General features: G+C 40.1%; 1 protein-coding gene across 1 annotated transcript in view; it reads right to left on the bottom strand.

Annotated features, from left to right (window-relative positions):
• Positions 1–13,099, bottom strand: part of REEP3 (receptor accessory protein 3) — a 42,242-nt gene that overhangs the window by 18,360 nt on the left and 10,783 nt on the right. The window contains exon 2 of the mRNA XM_068140123.1: positions 4,017–4,089. Coding sequence (XP_067996224.1) covers positions 4,017–4,089 — 73 coding nt within the window. The remainder of the gene's footprint in view (positions 1–4,016; positions 4,090–13,099) is intronic.

The following is a 13,099-nucleotide window of genomic DNA, read 5'->3' as shown; positions in this document are numbered from 1 at the left end:
CTGGTACAGCTACAAGCTAAATTAAATGGTTGTGTCACCACCTCATATTGGCTGGCTTCACAGATGAGTTTCTGCCTCTAGAAAGCTTCAGTGATCCACCCCACACCAAATAAACAACGAAGGCCACCAAACAAGCAAGCACATACAACTACAAAGGGTCAACAGACTAAGTATGAAGTGCAATTCTCAATACAGCACTAAAGGATATCTCACTCCTTTCCAGACTCAGCCATGTGTTTACACACTGCACAAACAAGTCAGCATTAATCAGGTAGCTGTTGCTTTCATTTCACAAAATATATTATGAAGCTATACTCTGCAGCCAAGTTCTACATGTATACTTAGCGTTATACTAACACTGAGGCAAGGCAGGAAACAACCCATTTCCATGGAAATTTAATACTACATAGACCCACAGAATTCTTGTTAATAACAGAGTTTGTATATAAGTGTGCCAAAGTTTCAGGGTTTACAACTACGTATTACTTTGGTTTTAAGAGTTACAGTATACATCACTGTTCTGAAATCAAACAATGCTTTTAAAATACAAGGCTTAGTTCTGTTTCCTAGTAGCTAATTAAACCCCTCATTCTTCTTGAGCATTTGTTCAAATTTGTTTAAACTGATTACACAATTTGGAATAAAAGAAGCTGTTCCAGGCATTTGTCTTCTCTAAGGTATCAGCAGCTAGATGATAGTATTTCCAAACTAGGTCAGTGCAAAGCACCACTCGTCGTTTATACTAACTGAACACCCCCACATTCTTTAAATTTCAACACTATCTACATTAGAGAAAAACACAACCAAAACTTTTAAAACAAGAAAAGAAAACAAAAGAAAAAAGAGAAGCAAAGCATTGCCCACATCCAGATGCAGTAACCTCATTTCAATTATGACATGCTGGCTATTAAATCTAGTATACCTACAAAGCATTAAACACAACATTTTAAAGATGCTAATTTGAGTCCTAAATTCATGGTACCTTCTTAAAAGGGGACTTGGCTCAGATTTAATCTTCACTCTTACAGCAAACTTTTTGAAGTGAACTTAACTAAGTACTCAAAACCTAATGATACACTGCTGCCTATTTCATAGTTGAGCATTATGCTTTAAGAACACTTCCCCTGTCACCATTTGAGGCTATTTATCTTAAATACTTTTCCACATTTCAATCTGTAAAGAAAAGCAGTCATATGATCACATTCTTCACTTTGGTCTGTCAGAGGATTTGACTATTTCAAACTTGAATAAACTGAGACAAACTACACAACAGCTGAAGTAATTTCTGACAGGCTATGTGACATTCAAACTGGTGACCCTTCCATGAACCAGTCAATGCCTGAATAAAAATAAAATTAACATCCACCCTTGCCTCATCAACCTAAGCAAGATGCGTTTTTTAATAAGTCACCCAAGACTGAATTGTTTTCTGATATATTTTCCCAGGCTATTTGTTCTCTAATCAATATCTACTTATCCAATTAGGAACAAGAGTAGAAGTAAGAGTTTCTCTTGAGCTGCTAGGAACAGTAAGAAATGCCCTGCAGAAAGGCGCATGAGAACCGCCAGGAGCCCTGCTGAGGTCTGGGCAGAGATTCTCACAAACCCAAGCCAAATCATACTCTCGTACAACTAGTGCATTAGGTACCAAAAGTGACTTACAGTGGTTTGCATACCAGAAGAAAACTAAAACAAAATTAAGATCAACCCCAGAAAAACAGAAGGTCCTATTTGCCATTGCCCAGAAGACTATCACAGACTGAACTCTTAAAGATGAAGTTACAGAAGCTTTGATTTCTTGCTTCTTATGTTAAGAGGGAAACTACAGATTTGATCTCTGAACGTTTTTTTTCCTCTTTACAATCCAAGTACTAAGCTCATCTTTGTTTGCTTTGGCTGAAGCAGGATTTTGAAAGCAAGATTTTGAGAAGACTGGTTGTTCAGACTTCTAAACTACATCTCAGATGCCTATTACAAGCACTTTCGTGTAACACAGTTGAAAAAGCACTCCTGAAAACATGCTGGTCAACTCCATTAAAGCAGGATAAGAAGAAGAAATAAATCTCCCCAAAGACACAGATCCTAATTTCTAAAACTAAAGCCTTTTAAATTACCAAAATCAGAAGCAATGCTTCCCCCCCTCCCCACCCCCGAAATAATATTTTAACAGTTCGCTGCATCATGACCTACACAGCAAGTCAAGAAGTCCATACTTTCTTTGGGTTTTGCTGGTGGAAGCTCTTGCAATCTAACAAATGAAAGCAGATGGCTCCTGAGCCACACTTAATCCTGGAAAGGAAGATGTGCTCAGGCCATACCATGACTGGCAGCATAGCTGTAACATCTGAAAGGCTGAAGTTAAATCTATACTCTCTATAAAAGAAAATGACCCAGCTGAGAAGACAAAAGCCATGGATCATCACCAAGATCTGTCTGGACACTCAAACCCACCCACAATGGAGTAGTAACTCATTGACAAATTTATGTCATTCCCTACCCATGAAAATGGCACTGTAATGTATTTCAGTCCCACAAACATTTTGTAGGCAGCTGCAAGTTACGTAAAGGCCACAAGTGACTGAAAAGCTGTGCTTTCAGACTAAATTAAATACATGATTGGAACAATAATAATGTGATTCCAGGCCTTACAGAAGTTCTTGCACAAGTAACAAGCATCTCTAAAACAGGAGGCCCAAGAAAGACAGCTAAGACACACCTAACTGAACCACTGAGATACAAGTCAAAACCCCAGCACTCTATGAACATTACTTACTTTTTGCTAGAAAACATATTGCAGCAGGCAATGGTAGCCTCTTAAATTAAGGTGGTTTGTTTTTTTTACATTAGTTTGAAACTGCTATCATCAACTTATGCTGTAGATCCCTTTTGAGGGAGCAGGGAGGAAAAGCAGTTTATAAATTCTTTGCATTATATATTTCCTTGAGAGAGGAAAGTAAGCATGATTTACAGGAAATTCTTCTCCTGCTTTTTGGTATTTTTTTTCCTCCCAGAACCTGGCAGGCTCTAGCTCTGTGTGCACAAATAAGCACTAATCAGCTTGGGCACAGAAACCAGAAGTACGAACGTGATGTCCACTTTGGAGCCCGGATGGAGTGTTCAGACTAAATAGAAGATACACAAGGCAAGGAATAACACATGCATTCTACTACCACAACCAAGCACAAAGTAAAGACATCACCACATCCAGACAGCAGCATTAGGTCACAGCTATAGCTGCCAAATTAAGTAACTGATGGCACTGACTCCATCCCGAGTCAGGCAGTCAAGAACAAGCTTCAGGAGACAATATAGGTTAGTTGCCAAAACCATGTTAGGATGGCTCTTAAAACAGGGAAGTAACTCCGTGTCCCACGTTCCTTGTGACTGCAATTGTATAACATTCTTGTAGTAATCATCATTGCTCACACTGACAGGGAAATAACAGCTTAATTCTAAGCTACAGTAATTATGTTTTGCTCCATCTCACTCTTCTGTCTGCTCTGCTGCTTTCCTGCATATCATCTTAACCAAATCTTTTCCTTCCCTGGTTACCTTTTCTTTTTCTCTTCTTGGAGGAACAATAGATTAATCAGAGCTACCCTTTTCTCATGTGAATTTTGGATGCCCTGTAGAGCTCCATAGTCCAACTGACTGTTCAAGAGATCACTGAACATGGCTTATGTTACAGATGTTGGCAGAATTAAGAAACCTTTTTCCCATCCCCTGCCCAGAAGTGCATTATCTTAGGCACTTCACTGAAATGCAGCCACTATTACCATGTTTATCTTTTAAACCCTCCAAAAAAAAAAATTTGTATAGTTGTGTTGGACATGTTTCCAAGTCCATGACAAGAAAAGGCCTTAACTTAAGCTCTCTAAAGGATTACCATTTGATTCACATGGACACTGTATATGCAATCTGCTTTTATACAATCTGTTGCACTGCATAATAAGCTTTCCACAGTTGTATGTTAAGAGGGGCATTTAATTAAGCAATTAAAAAGCACTGAGACTTACATATTCTTTCACATTTTTTGTCTTCACAGCTTTGTATGAGTAGTATGCAGGATACAGCATCCCAAATACCAGCCTATTGGAAAATAAAAAAGAGCTTTCAGAATCGGTTATACTGTATATGAGAACACAGTGATGATACATCAGAGCAAAGCAGAAAAATTAATAAAAAATTCCATTCTTTAGCTTGAAAATAAACAAACAAAACTACTAACCACAATTACAGTGCTATAAGTTGCTTGGAGGAATTTAGCTATACACAGGAAAGTAACATGAACATGAAAGGCTGAAGACAACGAATTGTTTCATAAGACTGCTTCTAAAAGATCATGCATAACTAGGAGCTCTTCTGGTTCAGCTGCAAGTAGAACCAGTCCTGCAATCTGTCCATACCAAAAGATTGTTTCCACATTGTCAGCACTACCACACTTGAAAAGTCTCTTAACAAGTATCCATAGGTAATCAAAATCATCTACTTCTATCAGTCGACCAGAAGATTCTTCAAACTCAGTTACCAGTCAAAACGCATGACATCATTTCATCCCCTTTTGCTAGAACTCTGCAACCGCAGGAAATGAGAGACAAGTGGGAGTTAATCCAGTTTTACTCAGCCAGTTTCTGCTAAAATTCATCACAAGCAAGGTACACAGCAGAGTGAGAGGGTACCAAGCAATCCATGCTGAGAGCAGGTTCAGAAAAAAGATCTGCTCTAACAACTTTTTTACTACAGTATTTTCTAGTAAGAGTCTTGGCCACAGAGGAGTGAAACTGTACTTAATGAGACTTGAACAGCAGTAATTGCCACCACCTTGGCAAATGCAAAAGCTCTGTGCTTTTTTTTTTTCCACCAACTTGATACACTTCAAGTCAAGGAACTGCCTGCTCTTAGCTCCACTTGACCTAAAGCAGCAATTACAGAACAGTCTGGCTACATCTCTGCACTCACAGCTTGCTCAGGATGGTTATGTGGGAAAAATCTACACCTACATAGATGTAGGTGCTGATATCCAGAGATCAAAGAAAGTTCAGAACTCAAGGAATTTTACTTCTCACAATTAGATGAAGGAAGATGCATCATACATGTCTAATACAAGCCCACCTGGGACAGATCTGGTAAGACAGATTTTTATTCAGGTGGTTGAAGTTTACCACAGTAGATAATCAACCAAAATGTAAGGGCTTATAGTTAATGACAAGTAGCTTTAAATAAGTAGATCTACAAAGCCATTGCAGAAGACTGCATGACAATACCAAGCTTTATTGCTATAACCCAGGAAGCCATTCTAAGAACTAGTAGCCCAATTCACTTTTTTTAAAAGCAACTACTCCAAGAGCCCTCATCTTCTGAAAGATGTTATTTGCAAAGACTACCACAGAACCTTCCTAGTATACAAGGCAAACATGTAAATTCTAATTCAATCAGTTTGATACAAGCATCACTGACAGGCAGGTAGAAATCTGCTTGGTAGAAAGAGTTTAGAGGACCAGTCATCTTCAACATGTAACATATACTGCATGAAAAAACCATGGAATTACCAACACCAAAGGCAGGATACTTTCTTCAGCATCACAGGTAACATAGGAAGAGGTTTTCTCCAGCTTTAGTGCAAGACAAAGATGTGATTACCCATACAAGAAAGCCTGTTGCAGAGGCAGGGAAATACTGGCAGAGGTATTAATGGTAAACTATAAACGCCACAAGTGAGAAGGATAAAACTACGGAAGTATAATTGCAGAACCCTTCATGTTTGAAAGAGCCTTGTGAAGACATCTAGTCCAATCCCCTGCTCAAACCGAGGCTGACAGATTTGGACAAGGCTACTTAAGGCTTCCATCAGTCAGGTCTTGGAGAATTCCAAACAGATTTCACATCTTCTCTGGACAATCTGTTCTAATGCTTAACGAGCCTCCTAGAGCAAAGTTTTATTTCAGAGTCAGAGGCAGAAGTTTGTGACTCCTGTCACTCCTGACAGAGTGGTATACAGAGTGGCAACCAGCACCAGAACAAGGGGACACAGTCTCAAGCTGCGCCAGGGCAGGTTTAGACTCGAGGTGAGGAGGAAGTTCTTCACCGAGCGAGTCATTCGGCATTGGAACCGGTTGCCCAGGGAGGTGGTTGAGTCATCGACCCTGGAGGCGTTCAAGGGGAGATTGGACGTGGCACTTGGTGCCATGGTCTAGTCATGGGGTCTGTGTTGATAGGTTGGACTCGATCCTCGAGGTCCTTTCCAACCTTAGTTATACTGTGATACTGTGAAGTGATACTGTGATACTGTATAGCAAGAAAAAGGGTCTGACACTCACCCCCTCACAAAAGTTATGTAAGATTACTAATAAGGACTTCTCTTTTTTGGATGTACAAGCCTAGTTCTTTCAGACTCATGTCAGATGACACAAGTCATGTGCTGAGACCACCTTGCTGGCCTCCACAGAACTTTCTCAAAGAAATTAACAGCTTTCTTGCACTAAAAAGCCCATAGAAACCCAGCCAGGTGAATGTATAAATTACTCATCTACATTCCCATCCTCTCCTTAATGTGTAATATTTTCCTCATTGTTTGGTTTTAAAATTATAAAACTCAATTTAAAATTCTCAAACACTGAACCATCTATTTTCTTACCTCTAAAGAACAAAGAAGGCTCGAAGAAAAATTATTTGGTTTACTTGAATTTAGAACAATAAAAATAATTACTAACTGATTTACATAAGAGTCAACACCAGTAATACAGATACCCATTCACTTCCACAATACAAGACTAGATCTGAACAAATCTCCTGGGGCATGTTTGCAATCTGTGTACACTGGGCCTTTACCCATACAACAGACTTGTTAATGGCTGACAGCAGCAAGAGGACCTAAAGGGCACTTCAAGAAGGTCTCTACAATATCAGATTCCTCTGATTTGTAGTGAAAAGAGCAGAAGGGCAAAATCACCTCACTCATCCTGCTGGTCTCACTGCTTTTGATGCAGCCCAGCACACAGATGGGTTCTGGGCTGCCAGTGACCATTGCTGGCTCATAGTGAGTTTTTCCATCAACCACAGCCCCAAGCTGTCCTCTTCCAGACTGCTCTCAAGCCACTCCTTGCTCAGCCCATATTTGTGCTTGTGATTACCCCAAACCAGGTGCAGGACCTTGCACTTGGCCTTGTTGGACTTCATGAAGTTTGCTTGGGCCCACCTCTCAAGCCTGTCCAGGTCCCTATGGATGCCATCCCTGTCAATTGGATCACACAGCTTGGTTTCATCTGAGGTGCACTCAAAAGAGGTTCCTGAACATCATATCCAATGCTGTCAGACAGCTGCATAATTATATGCCAGCAGTTACTGGTCATGGATGCAGCTCTCATTCTCAAAAATTTGTCTAAAGTTCTTTTAAAAGCTACTAGTAGCCTGCACATACAAGTTTCTTGCTATGAAGTATGTGAAAAAGAGTTTGAATACAGATTGTTGCTCTGTACTCTTCCACTCTGCTGTCAAGTAGGAACACTTTGAAGGGGGGGAAAAATTTTAAAAAATTTAACACCAATTTTTCCTCTGTCAGAAATTAACAAGTCTGGTAGAAACAGGAATTGAGACAGAAAGGTATTTTCAGAAGACTGCTTCAAAAACAACTCAACTTTGAGCAGAAAGCTTACTGCACTGATGGTAAGATAACCATAAAGCTATGCTAGCGATGACCTCAAGTTCAACAAGGGCAGTAGCACAAGACAAACACAATAAAGGTAGCTAGTATTCCCCAGCTAGCCAATCTTGATGCTATTCAACAGTGGGGAGTGGGGGGAGGGCTTGTGAGAGCTTTGCCCTCCCTGGAGGGGGTTTTCCCCCTGGGAAACTGAGTCTGTTCCACTCCTCCGCCCTGTCCAGCACGCCTATAAAAAGGCTTGGCTTTGTATACATATTTTCCCCATCCATCCTTGTTCCTTACCCTTGTGAACCCTTCCATATATATATATAAAAGAAAATTTTTACCTCTCTACTTCCAAACCGACTCCAGATTATTTCTCAGTAAATCTGCTCCTTCCCTTTCTTTTCCTCTCGATCAGGAAAGAGGAAGGGGGAGCAGGGGAAGGATTCTCAACCTTGCACCCCATCTGAGCTCTTGAATCCCAGTTAAGGCTCAAACCACCACAACTGGTCAAGTCAGGAGTCAGAAAAAAATTCCCTATGTATCAGGGGGCTTTTTTGTTGGTTTTGTTTACAGGGCTGCCTTTTTATTTTTACACTTATAAAAAACTTGTCTAGAAATCACTTTTAAAACCAAAGAACAAGAAACTTAATGCCACAACGCATCATTACTAATTAGTGTTGAGTACGGCTGTGACAGGGAAGTGTTAGAAAAACTACCACTTGTTCACTAGAAGTGGGTAGATAGAACTAAAATGAAAAACACCAGCAATTAGCCAGTACTAACAGCAATCAGTACTGTGAAGTTTTCTCTCTCCTTACAGCCAGAGCTGCCATAAAGTGTGCTATGATGCTGCCCACACCTCTGACATCACTATCTCCTTCACAAAGGCAAAGTCATCTGATCTTAGTTAAAGCTTACCAGGAAGTTAACTGTAGAAAAGCCAACTTGTCATCAGTGTTTGCAGGTCAGCAAATTCCTTTTACCTTCAATCTGTACATAACAGATTAGTATACTGGCAAAAAAGGGATCACTGCAGCTGACCGAAGCAGAAACACACAGAACATGAGCGGCAGAGAGCCTGGGCACAATTAGTGTCATTGACAGAAAGCTACACCAGCTGAGCATTTTCTAGTGGCTTTCCTGTTTGTATCCATACCCCCAAAATCTCCAGGTTGTTAGCAACACCTACTGCTATGCATTATAAGGAAATCTCTCCTCTGGTGTTTCGACAATAACTGCACTACACAACTCCAGGATGCACCCAGTTATTCCAAGGCTTTTCATTTCAAATTTGAAAGCTGAAGTGTTAGTTTTTCAAGTGGAGCCTGTATTTCACACTAGACATCAGCATGCTGCACTAATGCAACAGGAAAAAAAAAGTGAGTTTCCAGCTGAGAATGACATTTATTTTATTTCTCTAGTACATAGATAATCCTACTTACAAGTGGAATTTCACTGCCAGTTGTATGTCTGGCTGGTTCCATTTTCCAGCTGTATGCAGCAGCTAATGTAGCATACCTTTTTGGTGCAGGAATTTCCTGTACAGATATTTTGCTCATTTAAAGAGGAATGTTTCTCAAACATACTAGCAGATGAATATCTGAATAAAACTATGTATTTGTGTACCCATATACCTGTATTAAACACAAACTACTGCCTGTATTACCAACAAATCTATTCTTACTGTTGAAATATGTTTGAAGTGCAGAACTATTACAAAAGCTCACTTCTAAAGAAAAGCTTCAGAATTCATGAGTTTGCATTTGACTGGTAAGTGAAAAATCGGTCACCTGCACACATTACTACTCAGGCTGGGTATGTTCAGAGTAAACAGCTCTGAACAACACCTAATGTTTGGTGTTGTGGTTTTTTGTTTGGTTTTTTTAAAAAACCACACATAGACCACCCCACACCTAGGCACAAATGGAATCTACCAAGTTGCTCAAGACTGCTCACACCCAGATTCCCCAAACCCTAAACCGTTAAACCAACAGTGCAGTGCATTTAAGTCTCCAGTCCGTTCCCGTTGCCAAAGAATTGCCTGAAGCAAGGAATCATATTTGGCATTTGATTCTTTTGTTCTTCTGCAATGTAGAAAGACAATGGCCACAAGTGTTCCCAAACAGTGAAAGCCATTCAGGATGACATACTTTGGTGACAATGCCATTTGGTAAGCTCCCTTTCCTTAAGTCCATTAACAGAGGTGATGCAAATTTGGATTTGTCCACCCGCTGACAGACTGACAAACTTATCACAGACTGGTACAGAGACAAACATTTGCTACTGTGTGCATCTACAGTGGAAATATGCACCTACATTCTGAAGCAGCATTTGGGAGGTTGGCAAAAGAATCCACTCCATTCAGACCATGGCAAATTCGCCTTCCCCATACTAGTCTTTACCTGCAAGTTTTAAGAACACCACCTTCAATTCCTGTCATAGACATAGGCAAGTTCTTCTAAGATCTGGTCAGACCAGGAAAATACCAAAAGCAACACAGGTGACTCCCAGCTCCCTATGCGCTATGAAAGCCTTACCTGTACTTCAGTACCTCTGCAGAAACTAGGCCTGATGTCGTTAATATTATATTGCTTTTATATAAACTACAATTACTATTCCATGTCACAGTTACTGAGCTCAGTTTAATCAAGTTTTCATTTGAAGGGAAGGTTGCTAATGGAAACTAAATAGCAGAATGAAGTCTAGTCTGAAGAACAATGCTGGAATCCTGGGCTGGCTGTTCTTGGTTTCAGAAAGGCACACACAGCCATACTCCTAAACAATGTGTCTACAGAGGTTTCACCCAGTAGACACTGGAAAAGCATAAACATTTTTGCTTACACTGTATGCTGCTTGTGTACTTACAAGCCACTCCCAGTACAGATAAGCATGTGGGATATATATTTTTTCCTGCTATGAAGCAGTAAGGCTCATCAGTTATACACAAAGTTAACTGCTGTGCATCTGTGTGCTACTCTCATGCTCAAAATAAGGCATAAGGAATAAGAATCCCACTCAAGGGGGGTGGGGTGAGGGGGAATACACACAATAGCCAGCGATTAAATTAAAAAAGCAACTCCCTCATCATGCACACCATCTAGAGCTTACTATCTCCTAGGTTTTTACGTGTCCAGACAAACAAAAGCTCACTGCGGCATTTTTGTCCTGAATGTTTTCAAAAGGCACTACACACAAAGCCTCTCTCTCTAGACCCCGACAGAATTTAGTTCCATTTTGTTACCAGACAACATTCAGTTATACAACACTAGCCATTATCTACATCAAAAGTCTACACACTTGAGTAATGACAAAGAACACACTTGGACCAAAATGCTAGTCTGTCAGAGGGACAAGGGAGCATGAGGCTAAGCTATTGAAACTCACACCAAAAGGTATCTTCCTCTTTTACCCCCTGCCTTAGGCAAGGGGCGGGAGAAATCACACAAACCCTATTAAAAGCACAGGTCTGGTAACAGTAGCAAACCTTAAATTCAGTAACTCTTTTAGCAGATTAGCAGGAATGTGATCAGAAGCAGGTACGTTAAAATCTTCATAGCATTCTTACATAGAGAATATCCCCAAAAGTCACAGAAAAAAAAAAGCAAGCTGAAGTTCTTTAACAGTTGAAGAATGTACCCAGAAGCACTGTCCAATCTAAATAAAGCACATTCTTGAGTAGAGAAAAGCAGCTACTAACCTTCCAGCTTAGGAAACTGCAACTCCCCAAATCCACTGCCAGATTCTTCCAAAGCACAACATAACCAAAAATAATGCAATTATTCAAGCAGCTGAAAACCACCTTAACATTTTTAAGGGAAGAAGTTACCTCCCTAGCAATTTCACTGGGAAGTGAGACTTTCCTATGTCAGGAACATTTATTAAATAAGTCCTAAATATAACCATTTCAACATGTCTGATAAGACACAATTAAGCCTTTCTTCCAGTGCAGAACTCCATGCTCCATTATGTATATCCTACCCACACATGTTATGGAATACTACATCACTGACCTACCTCAAAAATAAAGAATCTGCTGCCAGAACTCTTCAACTTCTCTCAATACAGAAACAGTCCTTCCTGAACCTTGAAAGAAGACTAGAAAGAGTATACAGCCCCCACCCCGAAATAGATAAATGAAAACACAAGTATCTTCTGTAAGGGATGCTCTGTGTTAGAATCTCTGCAGAAGTACTGATTACTTATTTATGTAGGCTCACCAGGTTTCTCTCAGAGAAAACACCATTTATATGCCAAGAAAACATGTGAAACTTCCAACCATTTTCTCTGCAGAGAAATACCTTTGAGTCAAAAATGAGGATTTTTCTTTCCTTCCATTACCCCAAGCAAAAATCACCTAAACCTGCATCCTCCTATGAATTCCAATGTGTCTCCTCCACACAGTCAACAAGTCAAAAAGCACTGGAAGCTTTCATGGCATTTTCTAGGTTGGTTGTTACTCATTCTTTTTGATACTAGAAAACACTAAACATAGTAAAGATCAGAGAATTATCTTAATTAACTGGATAAGTGAACACAGGCTACCTCCTTCAATGAGAATTAACCTTGAATTTCCAACTCACAGCCTGCAGCCTATTAGGCCACTTCAGTCAGCCAGCAATATACCTCAAACACTAGTTTCTGGGAGGATGGGACAGGATAGACTAATCAACTGCATGTGTGTCCTAACAGCCCCTTCCCAGGGGCCTATGGCTAAACAAAAATTCCCAAAGCAAAATCCAGGCTACCGTCTCTAACAAGGCTATTTCTCATGGACAAGTTGCATCAATGTCCTATCAATCTCACTAGAAGATCTGCATCTAAGTCTTGAAATAGTGTCCACAACTTGTGTCCAGGACTGCCCAACTTTTCTTGTGCTGCTCAGTAGCCCAAGCACATTTTAACAGATGGGTATAAACCCAGAGAGACCATCATCATGTCATGAACAAAATCAGCCCACAAATCCTGCTCAAAACAAAAGGTACAAACAACCCAGTAGTACAGAAATAGCAAAAAAAAACTAGTACTAGAAAGCAAAATAGAAAATTAATTAGGACTAAGAATTGTTATAAAAGTCAGTCACTTCTCCACGTGCCTACATTCATCACTTGATTGTAACATACGTGTTTGACCACTTACTGCAACAGCGTTCTGACTATCCCAGTACTATTTCCTGTTGACACACTTACTAAGCTCCACCACGTGTGCAGAACAGTCAGCAGGTGAGATCATAACCTCCAAGCACCCACACAAAGGAACTGAAACAAGATGCATCTATAATGCTTCCATGTGACAAAGAGCCAATGCTGAAGGCCTCCAACACAAAGTAACTCTTATTAGAGAACTTCAGTCTTTTACTTAGTTGTTACCTCAAGCTCAATAGTACATTAAGTATTAATTCTTAAAGTTGCTCACCCATACTTAAACCTCAAACAAGTTATCCTCCTTCAAATCTGC

Source organism: Melanerpes formicivorus, unplaced genomic scaffold (genome assembly GCF_026170545.1).
Source record: "Melanerpes formicivorus ecotype bairdi unplaced genomic scaffold, bMelFor1.0.p_v2 SCAF_6, whole genome shotgun sequence".
Lineage (NCBI taxonomy): Eukaryota > Metazoa > Chordata > Aves > Piciformes > Picidae > Melanerpes > Melanerpes formicivorus.
Note: the sequence above shows the minus strand (reverse complement) of the source record. Positions and strands in the feature narration are given on the sequence as shown.